General features: G+C 46.3%; 1 protein-coding gene across 1 annotated transcript in view; it reads left to right on the top strand.

Moving 5' to 3' along the window:
• CCDC197 (coiled-coil domain containing 197) overlaps positions 1-15,861 on the top strand; it is a 140,012-nt gene that overhangs the window by 25,957 nt on the left and 98,194 nt on the right. The window contains exon 3 of the mRNA XM_033952631.1: positions 2,485-2,661. Within this exon, the coding sequence (XP_033808522.1) occupies positions 2,485-2,661 (177 nt within the window). The remainder of the gene's footprint in view (positions 1-2,484; positions 2,662-15,861) is intronic.

Raw genomic sequence — 15,861 nt, 5'->3', positions numbered from 1 at the left:
CACAGTTTGTTGTGGTTTTGGTTTTTTCGAGGAGTAGGAATTTAGTTTTGTCTTGGTTCAGCTTTAGTTTGTGGTCTTTTATCCATTTTGTAACTGTTTCTAGTGTTATGTGTAGTATGTTTGTTGTGTTGGAGGTATGTTAGTTGAAAGGAAGGAGGATGGTGATGTCCAACCTGCTTGATGACAACAAGCAATTTCAAATCTTTTCGCAAAGAAATCAAAACCCATCTATTCAAAAAATTTATACAGATGTCATAACTCCAACCTGGATTCCCCTCAGTGTGACTCCCCCATCCTCCCTTCTTCATCAGTTACCCTTCCCCTCAAAGCCCAAGCTTGTCAACTGCTTCCCTAAATGCATATATACTGAAACTGCACTATATCCTATCTGTACAGCATCCCGAATTGTATATCCACTGGAATAGCCCAATCCTCCTTGCCGTATCTCATTCCCTAAACTATACTACACCATTCTTCTTGTTAACTCCTCTGGAAATGTTCTTCTTCTTGTAACTCTTCTGGAAAAGTCCAGAAGTCTCTTTGTAATCATCCTGGAAATGTCCAGATGTCTCTTTTGTAATCCGCCCAGAACTGCAAGGTTGAGGCGGAATAGAAATCAGTAATGTAATGTAATTTGTGTAGCTGTATGAAGTTATGCCTAGTTTGTCCAAGCAAGTACCGAGTGTGGCTATGTAGAGATTGAAGAGTGTTGGAGATAGTGGAGAGCCTTGGGGGACTTCACAGGGGTTGGTCCAGGAATCCAATTTTTCTTTGTTTGTTTTAACTCTATATCTCCTGGATTGAAGGAATCCTTGAAACCATGTGTAAACTCAACTTGTGATTCCTATTGCTTCCATTGTTTGCAGTAGGATATCATGGTCTACCAGGTCAAATGCTGCAGTGAGATCAAGTTGTATGACTAGCATTTTTTTGCCTTTATTTAGATGTTGTCTAGTAGAGAGTCTAGTAGTGTCTCTGTGCTATAGTTGGCCCTGAAGCCTGATTGTGAGGGGTGGAGTATGTTATGGTTTTCTAGGTAGTCAGTGAGAAGTTTTGCCACAAGGCCTTCCATTAGTTTGATGTGTAGCGGTATGGAGGCTAGGGGGGTCTGTAATTGGATGGCTGATCTGTTATGCCCTTTGGGTCTTTCAGAATAGGGGTGATAATGATTTTATTGAGATCTTGTGGGAATTGGCCATCTGTAAGCATGCAACTCATCCATTGCAAGAGGTGAGTACGGAATTTTGTTCTGGAGGTTTTTAACAGGTATGGGGAGCAGTGGTTGAGGTCGCATGCTGCATGGCTTTATTTTTTGTATAGTCTGTTCAGGTCAGACCATTGTATATCTGGAAAGTCTGACCAGGTTCTGTCTGCACAGGACTCTTTTTCTGTGGGGTGTAGTGTGATCTAGTCAAGGTGGTTTGAGGTCCCGGTGAAGGTATTCCTGGCTATTGAGATTTTGTTTCTAAAGAATTCATCCAGTTTGGTTGGGGGGTGGAGTCTTTTGTGGCCAAGTAAGATTTGGGCCAGGCAGAGAGTGAGTTTCCTTAGTAATTTTAAAAGTTTCTTGGTGTCTTGGATTTGGAGGAAAGACGGGAGAGGGAAAATATGATAGAAACATTAAATACCTAAGTGTCTTAAATACACATGAAACGAGTGAATTTTGAAAGGAAACTTTATCCCATACCCTCTCACTCTGGAGTTAAGATGTGATAGGCTTAGAAGAAATCTAAAGAAATACTTTTCTATAGAAAGGGTGGGAATAGTCTGGCAGAGGTGGTGGAGACAAATGCTCTGTCTGAATTCAAGAAAGTGTGGAACAGGACATGGGATCTATTAGGGAGAAGAGGAAATAGTAGATGCTGCAGATGAGCAGACTAGATGGACCATTTGATCTTTATCTGCTGTTATGCTTCTGTGTTTCTATAGTGAAGGAATTAAAGGTTTCAAAGGATGGACTATGGGGTATATTTTCACATTATTATTTTTTAATAAACTAACCCCCAAATTCTGTATATCGCACCTTATGCTTGCAAATCGGTGCGCACAGCCAATTTGTGTGCATAACTTAATTGTTTAATAGGCCTAATTAGTGCTGATAATTTGCAATTGATTTTAATTGGCATTAATTGGAAGTTGTGTGCTTAACTTGGCACAATTCTATAAAAGATATATATCAGTTCAAGTGCAGAATGCAGAAAAGGCATGGTTAGGGGTGGATCATGGACATTCATATAAGTATGCATAACTTTATAGAATATGCACTGATATCCACACAACTTAGATGCAGGTATTTTTGGCCAGGTTTTCCTTGGCCTAAATGAGCGCTCCTACTACTTATGTGATGCACTGGCGCTAAGCGTGATTCTATAAGGTGAATGTAATTTTTATAGTATTGTGTTTAGTAGTGTGCTAGTTGGTGCCGATTCTTATTAGGCATAATATATAGAACCAGGCCCTAAATGTGTCCATTTTTATTTTAAGCCAGCCAGCAAGATTCTGGAGACAGACGCCAACACGAAGCAAAAAACTCTTGTTCTGAAGAAGGAGGTTGAGTTTGAACATGTTACAGCTCAACTTCTTGCTAAACAGCAGGAGTTTAAAAAGCGAATGGAAACATTGGAGCAGAAAAGGGCTGAATTTGTAAAGCGTCAGGAGGAGGTAAGCAGCATCATGTCCATTCCCTTACAGAACACTGCCTCCCAAAGTCAGGTTTTTCTCTGGTTCTCTAGATAGCTGAACAATGAAATTACAAACAATGTAACCAGGACTGTAGACCAATCCTGCACATACAGTTTGAGTAGTCGCTATCGAGATTTGTATTATCCCAGGACAAGCAGGCAGCCTTTTCTCACATATGGGTGACGTCATTAGCGGAGCCCGGATACGGAAGCTCGCAAGCAGACTTGCTTGAAGAAATCTCGAAGTTTCGAGTCGACCGCGCATGCGCGAGAGCCTTCCCGCCCAGCATAGGGCGCGTCTCCTCAGTTGTCAGTTTTCCGCGGAGCCGAGAAGTCCATCTTTGACTCTCTGTGTTTAACTTTGTTACTTTGTGCCTTCTCTGAATCGCAGTTTGTATTTTTTTTTTTCACTAATAGCTGTTCTTGCTTTATTTCTTTTATTTCTAGTTTAAAAAAATAATAATTTTTTTTCAATCTTCCGTCCGTCTGCCGGGGAAGACCGCTCGGCCGCAGCCCAAGGGCTTCGATCTTGCGGCGGCTGTTTTTCCTTCTATGTCCCGGCCTGTCACAGGCTTCAAGAAGTGTAGCCAGTGCCAGCGTGCGATTTCCCTTACGGACCCACACCGTCGGTGCCTCAAGTGCCTTGGGCCGGAACATCACCCAAAGTCATGTGAGCGCTGTGCTACTCTTCAACCTCGAGCCCTTAAATGTCATCATCTTTTGGTGGAGAAGCTCTTCGGGATGGATTCTTCCTCCGATCCCTCAACTTCGAAGGCACCTTCGACCGAGACTCCTCCTGCTTCTACTGCTTCCATCTCGAGCCTCACCAGACCTTCGTCGTTTGCAGCGATTCTCTCTTCAACGACACCTGCTGTATCTTCCCCTGTTTCCTCAGGTCAGATAGCTCAGCAGAAAGTTCCAGTGGTGATGCTTAAAGTGGCTAAGACTTCTAAGTCGAAGCACATTTCCACTGCCTCTGTGGAACCTCCAGCCAAAGCAGGTGGTCCAGTTTCAGATGCAGATCCATCCTTGCCGGCTTCTTTAAAGACCATGTTGGAGAAGCAATTCATTCAGTTCCTTACTAATATGGGACCGAAGCTTCTTCCTCTCATCCAGCCTGGGCATTCAGCAGACTCCTGTGAGGTCGAGCCACTTCCTTTGCCTCAGTCTGAGCTTACACACTCTTTGCAGGAAGCAGAGTCTCTGCGAGTCTGGTCTGGCATCAAAGCACGTGAAGCAAGGAGCAGAATCTTTGCAAGTGCCTCGGCAGGAATCCTCACACTCTATACAAGGAGCAGAGTCTTTGGGAGTGCATCGAGGTTCTTCCATCAAGCCTCTGGAGCTTCGATCTACAGCCTCCAGTCCTATCCATTCTTTGGTGGCATCTGCTGTTTCTGTCTCCAAAGCAAAGTCTCCTCAATCTTCGAGATCTGCTTCCAAGCACCGTTCTTACCGACGATCGAGGCCTTCATCGAGGCATACTTCCAGGCATAGTTCTTCTTCTAAAGAACGCCCCTCTTCAACTAAGCCTCGCTCGAGGTCTCCACTTCCGAACCTCGAGGATGCAGCGGTTTCGATTGCTTCATCCAAGTCTCCATATTCTTTTGATGCCTTTTTTCCTGCCGAAGCTTCATCTTTGACCCAGGCTGCCTCGACGTCCTCGAGTCCTTCTCAAGGCAAAGCATTGGCGGATCAGCTATCTTTTTCATCTTTTCTTCGTCAGATGGCTGTTGACTTGGATCTTCAATTAGATGCTGGTTCCAAATACTCTAAGGAGTACCTTGAAGTCATGCATCTCGCTCAACCGTTGGCAGTGCTCTTCAATCTCTCGCTAAGTACGGGGAAAGTTCCGTTGGACTGGAAAACAGCCATTGTCGTTCCTCTGCATAAAAACGGTTGCAAGGCTGAGGCTGCAAACTATAGACCGGTGAGTCTCACCTCAATAGTGTATAAACTCATAGAAACACTAATTAAGCATAAATTAGATACGATCTTGAATGAGGGAAATCTCCGGGATCCCAGTCAACACGGATTCACCAAGGGTAGGTCCTGCCAGTCCAATCTTATCAGCTTCTTTGACTGGGTAACAAGAAGGCTGGACTCGGGAGAGTCCTTGGATGTCGTATACCTAGACTTCAGCAAGGCTTTTGACAGCGTCCCACACCGCAGGCTGCTGAACAATATGGAATCGATGGGGTTAGGACAGACTCTAACTGCATGGGTTAAAGATTGGCTTAGTGGCAGACTTCAGAGGGTGGAGGTTAACGGTACCCTCTCTAAAATGTTGGAGGTGACAAGCGGAGTGCCGCAGGGTTCAGTCCTGGGCCCACTCCTCTTCAACATATTCATTGGGGATCTGACTCAAGGGCTTCAAGATAAGATAACCTTATTCGCTGATGATGCCAAACTATGCAATATAGTAAACGGCTACAATCTACAGGATACTATGGAGCATGACCTGCATACTTTAGAAAGTTGGTCCTCGATCTGGCAGCTGGGCTTCAAAGTCAAGAAATGTAAGGTCATGCATCTCGGTAACGGAAATCCATGCAGAACTTACACCTTGAATGGAGAAACTTTAACCAGGACTACGGCAGAACGAGACTTAGGAGTAATCATCAGTGCAGACATGAAAGCTGCCACTCAAGTGGAGAAGACTTCATCTAAAGCACGGCAGATGATAGGTTGTATCAAGAGAAGCTTCGTCAACAGGAAGCCTGAAGTCATAATGCCATTGTACAGAGCTATGGTGAGACCTCATCTGAAATACTGTGTGCAATTCTGGAGGCCACATTACCGTAAAGATGTGCTCAGAATTGAATCGGTTCAGCGGATGGCCACCAGGATGGTCTCGGGGCTAAAGGGTCTCTCGTACGAAGAAAGACTGAACAAATTGCAGCTCTACACTCTCGAAGAGCGTAGGCAGAGGGGAGACATGATTGAGACATTTAAGTACATCACGGGATGGGTCGAGGTGGAAGATGATATCTTTCTTCTCAAGGGACCCTCGACCACAAGAGGACATCCGCTCAAACTCAGGGGAGGGAAGTTTCGTGGAGACGCCAGGAAGTACTTCTTCATGGAGAGAGTGATTGAGCATTGGAACAAGCTTCCAGTGCAGGTGATCGAGGCACGCAGCATCCCAGACTTCAAGAATAAATGGGATATCTATGTGGGATCCCTAAGAGGGTCATGCCAAGGAATAGGGTCACTAGGGTATAGACTTGAAAGAGTGGGTCAGTAGAGTGACAGTATAATTACAATTATACTTAAGGGGGTCAGTAGACTTAAAAGGGTGGGTCAATAGTGTGGGCAGACTTGATGGGCTGTAGCCCTTATCTGCCGTCATCTTTCTATGTTTCTAATCTCCGGTAGAGTCACTTAAGCTTCCTCTTCACAAGCTTTTGTCTCAGACTTTTAGTCGATGCCTGGAGACCCCTTATACCATACCGGCTGTTCCAGGCAAATTGGACTCTATGTATAAAACTGTACATCGCAAAGGGTTTGATAACTCACAGTTATCTCATCAGTCCCTGCTAGTTGAGTCCTCCTTGAAGAGGTCCCATCCTTCCAAGGTTTATGCCACTGTTCCTCCTGGAAGGGAAGGGAAAACTATGGACAGATTCGGAAGTCGCATCTATCAAAATGCCATGATGTCCTCTAAAGTCCTCAATTATAATTTTCATTTAATTACTTATTTTGAGTTCCTCATTTCTCTATTACCAAAATTCTTGACTTATTTGGATACTCAAAAGCACTTTGAATTTAAAGAAGTCCTTGCTTCTTTATCACAACTCCGATTACATCTTCTCCATTCATCTTATGATGCCTTCGAGTTGTCTGCTCGCTCTGTAGCAATGCGTCGCCTTGCCTGGCTTCTTACCATTGACATGGACCCTAATCTTCAGGATCGCTTAGCTAATATTCCTTGTGTGGGCAATGACCTCTTTGATGAATCTATCGAGGCAGCCACCAAGAAATTGTCTGAACATGAAAAATCCTTTGCTTCTATTGTCAGACCTAAGCCAAAGCCAGATCCTGCCAAACCTACATGCCCTGCTCCTAGCTATCAATGGCGTTTTGCTCCGAGGACGGCTCCTTACAATCGCCCTCCTCTTAAGAAACAGCAGCCCCAGAAGCAACAAAAACCTCAACCTTCTGCTGCACCTAAGGCTACTCAGCGTTTTTGACTGTTTAAAACAGAGCATAGCCTTCACCATTCTGACACTGCCTTTTTTTCCCTCTATAGGAGGTTGTCTCCATCTTTTTTACCACCGATGGATGTCAATTACATCCGACCTCTGGGTACTTACCATCATCAGGGAAGGATACTCTCTTCATTTCATTCAGGTTCCACCAGAGCTTCCTCCAAAAGAGTATCCTTCCCAGACCGCCCTTCTTCTTCAGGAAACTCAATCTCTACTTCGTCTCCATGCCATCGAACCAGTTCCTCTGGACCAGCAGAACAGGGGATTTTACTCCCGTTACTTCCTTGTTCAGAAGAAGACGAGCGATCTGCGGCCCATTCTGGATCTCAGGGCTCTCAACAAATTTTTGGTCAAAGAAAAATTTTGAATGTTATCCCTGGCATCCCTTTATCTCCTTCTCGAGCAGAACGACTGGTTATGCTCTCTGGATCTCAAGGAGGCCTACACTCATATCCCCATTCATCCGGCCTCCCGTCAATACCTCAGATTTCGGGTGCGGAATCTGCATTATCAATACAGAGTGCTGCCCTTCAGTCTGGCTTCCTCTCCCAGAGTGCTGCCCTTCAGTCTGGCTTCCTCTCCCAGAGTGTTCACCAAGTGCCTGGTTGTGGTAGCAGCAGCTCTAAGGAACCTCGACGACTGGCTCATCAAAGATTCAACATCTCGGGGTTATTGTAGCGACCCAACGGACTACCTGGTTCCTACAAAGTTTGGGATTCGAAATCAACTTTCCCAAATCCCATCATCAGCCCTCACAGCATCTACAATTCATCGGAGCTGTTCTGGATACTGTCCAACTCAGAGAATTCCTTCCACAACAACGTCTGGAAGCTCTTCTTCAACTCTGTCATACAGTGTCTTCCCGCTCTTCCATCTCAGCGAGACACATGATGGTACTTCTGGGTCACATGGCCTCCACAGTATACGTGACTCCTTTTGCCAGACTTCACCTCAGAATTCCTCAGTGGACCCTGGCATCTCAATGGACGCAGGTTTGCGACCCACTTTCTCGACACATAACAGTCACTCCTTCATTGAAACAGTCTCTCCGTTGGTGGATGCTCTCTTCCAATCTCTCCAGAGGCTTGCTTTTTCAAACACCCCCCATCAGAAGGTCCTCATGACAGATTCCTCGACCTATGCTTTGGGGCGCTCATCTCGATGGTCTCCATACCCAAGGCCACTGGTCTCCATACCCAAGGTGTCATATCAATCTATTGGAACTCAGAGCGATCCTCAAGGCTCTCAACGCTTTCCAACATCTTCTTCACGACCAGGTAGTCCTCATTCGGACGGACAACCAAGTCACCATGTATTATGTCAACAAACAGGGAGGGATGGGATCTACCTCCCTTTGTCAAGAAGCTTTGAATGTTTGGGACTGGGCAATCTGCCACTACACCTTCCTCAAAACTGTCTATATCCAAGTAGCGAAAAATTGCTTGGCAGACAACTTGAGTCGTCTTCTGCAACCTTACGAATGGACACTCCAGTCCTCACCTCTGCATCACATTTTTTCACAGTGGGGAACACCTCAGATAGACCTCTTTGCAGCACCCCACAACTACAAACTGCCTGAGTTCTGTTCCTGGATATACTCTCTTCATCGCCTCAAGGCAGATGCTTTTCTCCTGGAATGGACGAATCTCTTCCTCTATGCCTTCATGCCACCATGATTCTGATTGCTCCTCGGTGGCCGAGACAACCTTGGTACTCCCTTCTACTTCAACTCAGCAGCAGGGAGCCATACCTTCTACCAGTTTTTCCATCTCTGCTTACACAGAGTCAGGGATCTTCTTTATCCCAACCTGCAGTCTCTACACCTGACAGCTTGGTACCTCTCAACTTGACTCCTCTGCAGTTTTCTCAACCTGTCAGAGACATTTTGGAGGCTTCTAGGAAACCTACCACTAGACAATGCTATCACCAAAAATGGACTAGATTTTGTACGTGGTGTTTTTCTTATGATAAGGAGCCCCAACATTCCTCCTTATCTTCTGCTTTGGATTATCTTTTGCACTTGTCGACTTCTGGCTTCAAGTCTACATCAATGCGAGTCCATCTCAGTGCAATTGCAGTTTTTCATCAGCTTATCAAAGGGAAACCCCTCTCTGCTCATCCAGTGGTTTCCAGATTCATGAAATGACTTTTCAATGTCATACCTCCTCTCAAACCGCCTCCTGTGGTTTGGTACCTCAATGTTGTCCTTGCTCAATTGATGAAGCCCCCATTTGAACCAATTGACAAGGCTCATCTGAAGTATCTCACTTGGAAAGTGGTGTTTCTCATTGCCCTCACTTCTGCTCGACGAGTCAGTGAGCTGCAAGCTTTAGTTGATGATTCATCTTTCACGGTATTTCATCATGACAAGGTGGTCCTTCGCACTCATCCTAAATTCCTCCCTAAAGTGGTCTCGGAATTTCATCTCAACCAATCCATTGTTCTTCCAGTCTTCTTTCCAAAGCCTCATTCTCATCCTGGGAAAATAGCTCTTCATACTTTGGACTGTAAATGTACTTTGGCTTTCTATTTGGAACGCACCAAATCACACAGAAATGCTCCTCAACTTTTTGTCTCCTTCGATCCCAATAAGTTGGGTCATCCTATCTCTAAGCTTTCCATCTCCAACTGGATGGCTGCTTGTATCTCCTTCTGCTATGCCCAGGCTGGATTACCCCTACACAGTAGAGTCACAGCCCACAAAGTTAGAGCAATGGCAGCTTTAGTAGCTATCCTCAGATCTACTCCTATTGAGGAAATTTGGCCCTCGGTTCATACTTTCACTTCTCACTATTGTCTAGATACTTTCTCCAGACAGGATGGACAGTTTGGCCAAACAGTATTACAAAATTTATTCTCTTAAATTGCCAACACTTCTACCATCCCATTTTGGTTAGCTTGGAGGTCACCCATATGTGAGAATAGGCTGCCTGCTTTGTCCTGGAATAAAGCACAGTTACTTACCGTAACAGGTGTTATCCAGGGACAGCAGGCAGCTATTCTCACAACCCACCCACCTCCCCTGTTTGGCTTCTCTGCTAGCTATCTGAACTGAGGAGACACACCCTACGCTGGGCTGGAAGGCACTCGCGCATGCATGTTATCCCAGGACAAGCAGGCAGCATATTCTCTACATGTGGGTGACATCATCCATGGAGCCCCGTCGCGGACAGCTTTTCAAGCAAACTTGATTGAAGATCTCAAAGTTTGCTAGTGCTGCACCACGCATGCGTGTGCCTTCCCGCATTAGAGGGCGCGTCTCCTCCTTGTGGTCTTCAGTTCTTAGTTTTCCGCGGAGCCAGAAAGCCCTGTCTCTCTTCTCTGCGTTCTAAGTGCCTTTCTTGCACCGTGGCTTCTTTATTTTCACTTCAGGAGTCGTGCGGTATTTCGTACTTTTTTCTTCACTCGTGTGTTTTTTTCTTTTTCGATTTGGTGACCGGGGGATCCCGATTCGCCTTGGCCACCTGGCCTCAGGTGGCCACGGCCTTTCTTTTACCTTATGTCCTGGCCTCTTACCGGGTTTAAGAAGTGCACGCAGTGCGGTCGGGTAATTTCCATCACAGACGAACATCGCTGGTGTATCTTGTGCCTGGGTGCTGATCACCCTACGGTCTCTTGCCCTCGTTGCGCTACCCTTCAGCCTCGGGCTCTTCGATGGCGGCAGGCCAGAATTGTGGAGCTCTTTGCCATGGAGGCTGACCTCACTTCGGCCCCAGTCTCGACCCCAACCTTGAATACCTCGGCTTCGGGTAAGTCTCCTCTTCCTCTTTCAGGTTCAAGTTTCAAGTTTCAAGTTTATTAGGTTGCTTGTTGAATCGCTTAATCAAACTTCTAAGCGATGTACAATAAAATATAAATGAAGGGAAACAAAAACATTACATACAATTTCTCAATTATAACGTAAAAAAAAAAAAAAAAAAAAAAAGGGTAAAAAGGGAAAGAACTCCATTTTTTATAGTAAAGAAAGAACATAAAGGGAAAACACATAAGGAAGTTAAAATTGGCTGAAAAATAATTTACTAAAATAACACTGTATAAAAAATTTTACTTAATTTGCAAATGCATCCTTGAACAGAAAGGTTTTTAATTCGCATTTAAATTTCCCGAACACTTTCTCCTCCCGTAAAAACATAGGAAGCGCATTCCAGATCTGGGGGGCTGTACATGAAAAGATATATTGTCTTCTTGTGCCTATTACTTTCAAAGTAGGAATTGATAAGAGATTCCGTTCACTAGATCTTAAAGTTCTTTTAACAGAATATGGGATAAGTAGTCTGAATAAAAATGCTGGAGTTTTATTTTCTAATGTTTTAAAGATAATAGTACATAATTTGTGTGTAATTCTGTGTATGACAGGAAGCCAATGAGCCTTTTTAAGGAGTGGTGTCACATGGTCGAATTTTTTAGATTTTGTTATTAATTTAATGGAAGCATTTTGAATAATTTGTAAACGTTTAATTTCTTGTAACGTAATTCCTGTAAATAATGAGTTGCAATAATCGATTTTAGACATCACCAGAGAGTGAATAAGAATATTAAGTGCTCTAGGACAGAGGAATTTAGAAATGGATCGAATTTTCCGCAATCTATAGAAGGTGGTTTTAACAATACTACTAATATGATCATGATAATTTAGTTTGTTATCAAAAATTACTCCTAGAATTTTAGTATTTTTAACTAATTGAAGAGGAATATTTTGAATCATAATAGGAGTAACTAAGGAAAAGTTTTCCTTCCAAGGAAATAGCATGATGTTAGTTTTTTTAATATTGAGAGCCAACCTGTTTTTGTCCAGCCAATGATGAATTTGTTCCAGTTTCTCAGGTTCGGTTCAATTGCAGAAGAAGCCACCCTTGGAGTCTCTGACCATCCAGGTGGTGAGTGTAGTCCCGCCGGCCTCGACGAGACCACCTTCTAAGATCTCTAAGCATGCCTCCACCATACGGGAATACTCTTCCTCGAGGTCGCCCTCGGTGGAGTGCAGTGCGGCACCTGTCGGTTCCAACTTGGTCTCAGTGCCCATGTTTGAGGATATTCTGAAGGAAATCATCTCCTCTGCTTTGGCCCAGCTTTCCCTGACCTCGACCTCGCTCATTGCGAACCAGTCTGAGCGTCGCCCCGAGGTTTCTCGAGGCAAGGTGCGTCCGTCTTGGCGCATGTCCTCGACTAATTCCTCTCCTCTTCCTTCGAGGCATGCTTCTCCCACTGGTTGCGGCACCGGTCGAAGCGTCTTTCTCCTTAGTACCGGAGGCCTACGAAGAACCCAAGGGATTCTTCCCAGAGGCGGGGTAGGTCGCCGGGCCCTCGCACTACTGGGTCCCTCAAGCCCTCGGAACTGACTTTGTCCGACCTGAATCTGCGGCGGTCTCCCGTGCAGGCTCGGGTTTCACACCATGAGGCCCTGGTGTCGGGGTAGTTCTGCCTCTTTTTCCCGACGCTTATTTTCGTCCCGGGGCTCTCCGGGGCGACTTCATCGGGCCTTGGCGCCCCGGACCCTGGGGTCCTGTCCTCCGGGGACCTCTAAATGCAAGCTGTCGTCGACTTCCCCCCCGTTCTTTTAGCGAGGTGTCCATGCTTGTTGACACTGATGTGCCGGCGCAGTACTCCAGGGAGGCTTCCCCCTCCTTTTCTGCTGCCTTGCAGTCTCGCTCGGCCTCCCCCCTTAAGGGGCAGTCTGAGAGCCGACCTTCTTCCTTCACCAGATTTGTGCAGGACATGGGGAAGGCATTGCATTTGGACCTCCAGTCTGATTCCAGGTGTACCAAGGAATATCTGGAGGAGATGGAACTTCCCCATCCTCCTAAGGAGTCCTTGCAGCTCCCCCTGAATCCGGTGTTGCAACAGACTTTTTTTTCAAAATTTGGAGACTCCTTATGCTATCCCGACCATTCCATCTAAAATGGAGTCTCGGTACCGGACGGTCTCCTGTAAGGGGTTTGAGAAGGCTCAGCTGTCCCACCAGTCTTTGTTGGTGGAGTCTTCCCTCAAGAAGTCTCACCCTTCCAAGGTCTACGCGGCGGTCGCGCCGGGCCGGGAAGGCCGGACTATGGATAAGTTTGGCAGACGCCTGTACCAAAATTCCATGATGGCTTACAGGGTCTTGAACTATAACTTTACTTTCACGTCCTATTTGAAGCAGTGCATTAAGTCTCTGCCGTCTTTCCAGGATGATTTGCCGGTCCATCGCCATGCCGAGTTTCGCCTCTTGTGGATATTCTTTCGCAGATTCGGCTTTATATGTTTCAGGCCTCTTATGATGCCTTTGAACTTTCTTCCAGGGTCTCTGCCTTTGCGGTGGCCATGCGTCGCTTAGCGTGGCTCCGCATAGTAGATATGGACCCGAACCTGCAGGGCCGGTTGGCGAATCTTCCGTGCTTGGTTAACGAGCTGTTCGATGATTCCATCGAGGCCGCCACCAAACGCCTCTCTGAACATGAGCGCTCCTTTGCCTCCTTGGTCTGGGCCAAGGCGAAGCCCGCTCTGCCCAATTCTTATAGGTTGCCTCCCTGGTGCTATCCACAGAAATCAACGCCGGCGTTTTCTAGGCCGCCTCCTCAGCGCCCACAGCAGCAGAGGGCGCCTCCTAAGCCTCAGACCCCTGCAGCTGCCAAACCGGCGCCGTCCTTTTGACTGTCCTGGCGGGAGGGGGCTGACCTCCTTGGCCCTTCCCCTCTTCCTATCGGGGTCCATCTCTGCGCCTTCTCTCACCGCTGGGCGTTGATCACTGCAGACACTTGGGTCCTCTCCGTCGTCAGGGAGGGGTATTCCCTGAACTTCCGGACCTTGCCACTGGACAAGCCCCCAGGAGAGTCTCTTTCCAACAGGGCGCAGCTCCCCTTGCTTCTCCAGGAGGCTCAGACCCTCCTTCACCTTCGGGCAGTGGAGGAGGTTCCCCTTTGTCAGCGGGGCTCCGGGTTTTACTCCCGGTACTTTCTGGTTCCCAAAAAGACCGGGGACCTCCGCCCTATCTTGGATCTCCAGAAGCTGAAGAAGTTCTTGGTCAGGGAGCGGTTCCGTATGCTCTTTCTTCCCACTTTGTATCCTTTGATGGACGAGGGGGACTGGTTGTGTTCCCTCGACCTGAAGGAGGCCTACACTCATGTTCCGATCCATCCGGCCTCCCGAAGGTTCCTTCGTTTTCAGGTGGAAGAACTTCATCTACAATATCGGGTCCTTCCGTTCGGACTTGCTTCGTCCCCAAGGGTCTTCACGAAGTGCCTCATGGTGGTGGCAGCAGCCTTGCGGTCGCGGGGACTTCAGGTTTTCCCATACCTCGACGACTGGCTTATCAAAGCCCCGTCGAGGAAGGGGGTTATTTCAGCGATCCGTCAGACTATTATCTTCCTTCAGCATCTGGGCTTCGAAGTCAACTTTCCAAAGTCCCAGTTGTGTCCTTCTCAGTCCCTGAAGTTTATTGGAGCCACATGTAGAGAATATCTGTCTGCTGTCCCTGGATAACACCTGTTATGGTAAGTAACTGTGCTTTATTGTTTGATGAAATTTGGCTCTTTGTTCTCATTGACATACCAAATAAAATTGTATCATACGATAAAGCCACAGGATTCTCCAATAAACAATTTATTTGGGTCCAAATTGATTTCCAAAAGGTCAAGATAAAGGGACAATAGTATAACAAATGATCTAGCATCCCTAACTCAAGATTACAATGCCAACATCTATTAGACTTAGAGCTATTTAACTTTTGTAATCTAACTGGGGTCCAAAATGCTTTATGCAAAAGAAAAAAACAAGTTTGTCTCATAGATGCGGACACTGTACATCTCATCTTCCAAGACCAAATTCGTGGTCATTGAGATGCAGAAATTTGATGCTTAATCTCAATGCTCCAAATATCCCTAAATCTAGTTTTTTTTTTTGAAAATATGTTTATTAAAGGATCAATGCATACGAGAATATACAGAGTATGACCATACAATAGGGACATCATGTACAATAATCAAAGGTGCAGGCAGAGAATGAACAAACATGAATAAATCCACAACATATCAACTCCCATGCAGATCCAAACAATAACTACGCATCTGCAGGTATGCAAACATAGACCCTGCGGTCCAAGCCCAGCGGTCCCGACATGCCAAAAAAGAGGGAACCGATCCTGACCCCACTTCAACCACCTGCCCCACAAAGCGACACCCAGACGTCCGAACTGAGGCAAAAAATGCATGCAACGAACCAGCAGGAAACTTAGGATTACCCACCAGTTCCGTAAAAGGCGAAGGACCCACCGCGCCCCCCAAGGAAGACCGCCACCAGCTCCAGGCCATTTGTAAGGGTCGAAGCATAGAAGGGCAGGGTCCCGCCCCATGCCACAGGAGGTTAAAAACTGACACCGGAGCTGACAAAATGTGCCAGAATCCAACCGGGGCAAACCTGGCAACTCCCGTATATAATTCATGCACCCATCTCAACAAAGCAGCCACATTGTAAAGACGCAAATCGGGCAAGTTCACACCACCGTGTTCTCGCCCCCTAATCAGTTTGTTATAGCCAATTTTCACCCGGCGGGAGCGCCATACAAAGGACGAAACGACCCCCCCAATAAGCCTGCACATCCTTCTGTTTAACCCAAAGGGGCACCATTTGTAGTGGATACAGGAGTTTCGGCAAGAGGACCATTTTAATAAGGGCAACGCGTCCCAGGGGCGAGAGGGGAAACTCCATCCATCTCCTACAGAGAGCTCGGACTGCATCTAATTTATCAAGTACATTCTTCCGATATACCACCCCCGGATCTGCATGCAGAAATATTCCCAGATATTTGAGCGTATCCTTAGACCATTGCAACGGAAAGAAAGGATCATGCTGCAAAACACACGGGGGGCGGACCGCCAGAGCCTCTGACTTATCAAAGTTAATTCGCAACCCAGAAAAGGCTCCAAACATCCATATAAGATCAATTAAACGAGGAACCCCCTCTTCAGCATCTCCCAGAAAGATGAGCATGTCATCCG

The sequence above is a fragment of the Geotrypetes seraphini genome, chromosome 7 (assembly GCF_902459505.1).
Source record: "Geotrypetes seraphini chromosome 7, aGeoSer1.1, whole genome shotgun sequence".
Taxonomy (NCBI): domain Eukaryota; kingdom Metazoa; phylum Chordata; class Amphibia; order Gymnophiona; family Dermophiidae; genus Geotrypetes; species Geotrypetes seraphini.
Note: the sequence above shows the minus strand (reverse complement) of the source record. Positions and strands in the feature narration are given on the sequence as shown.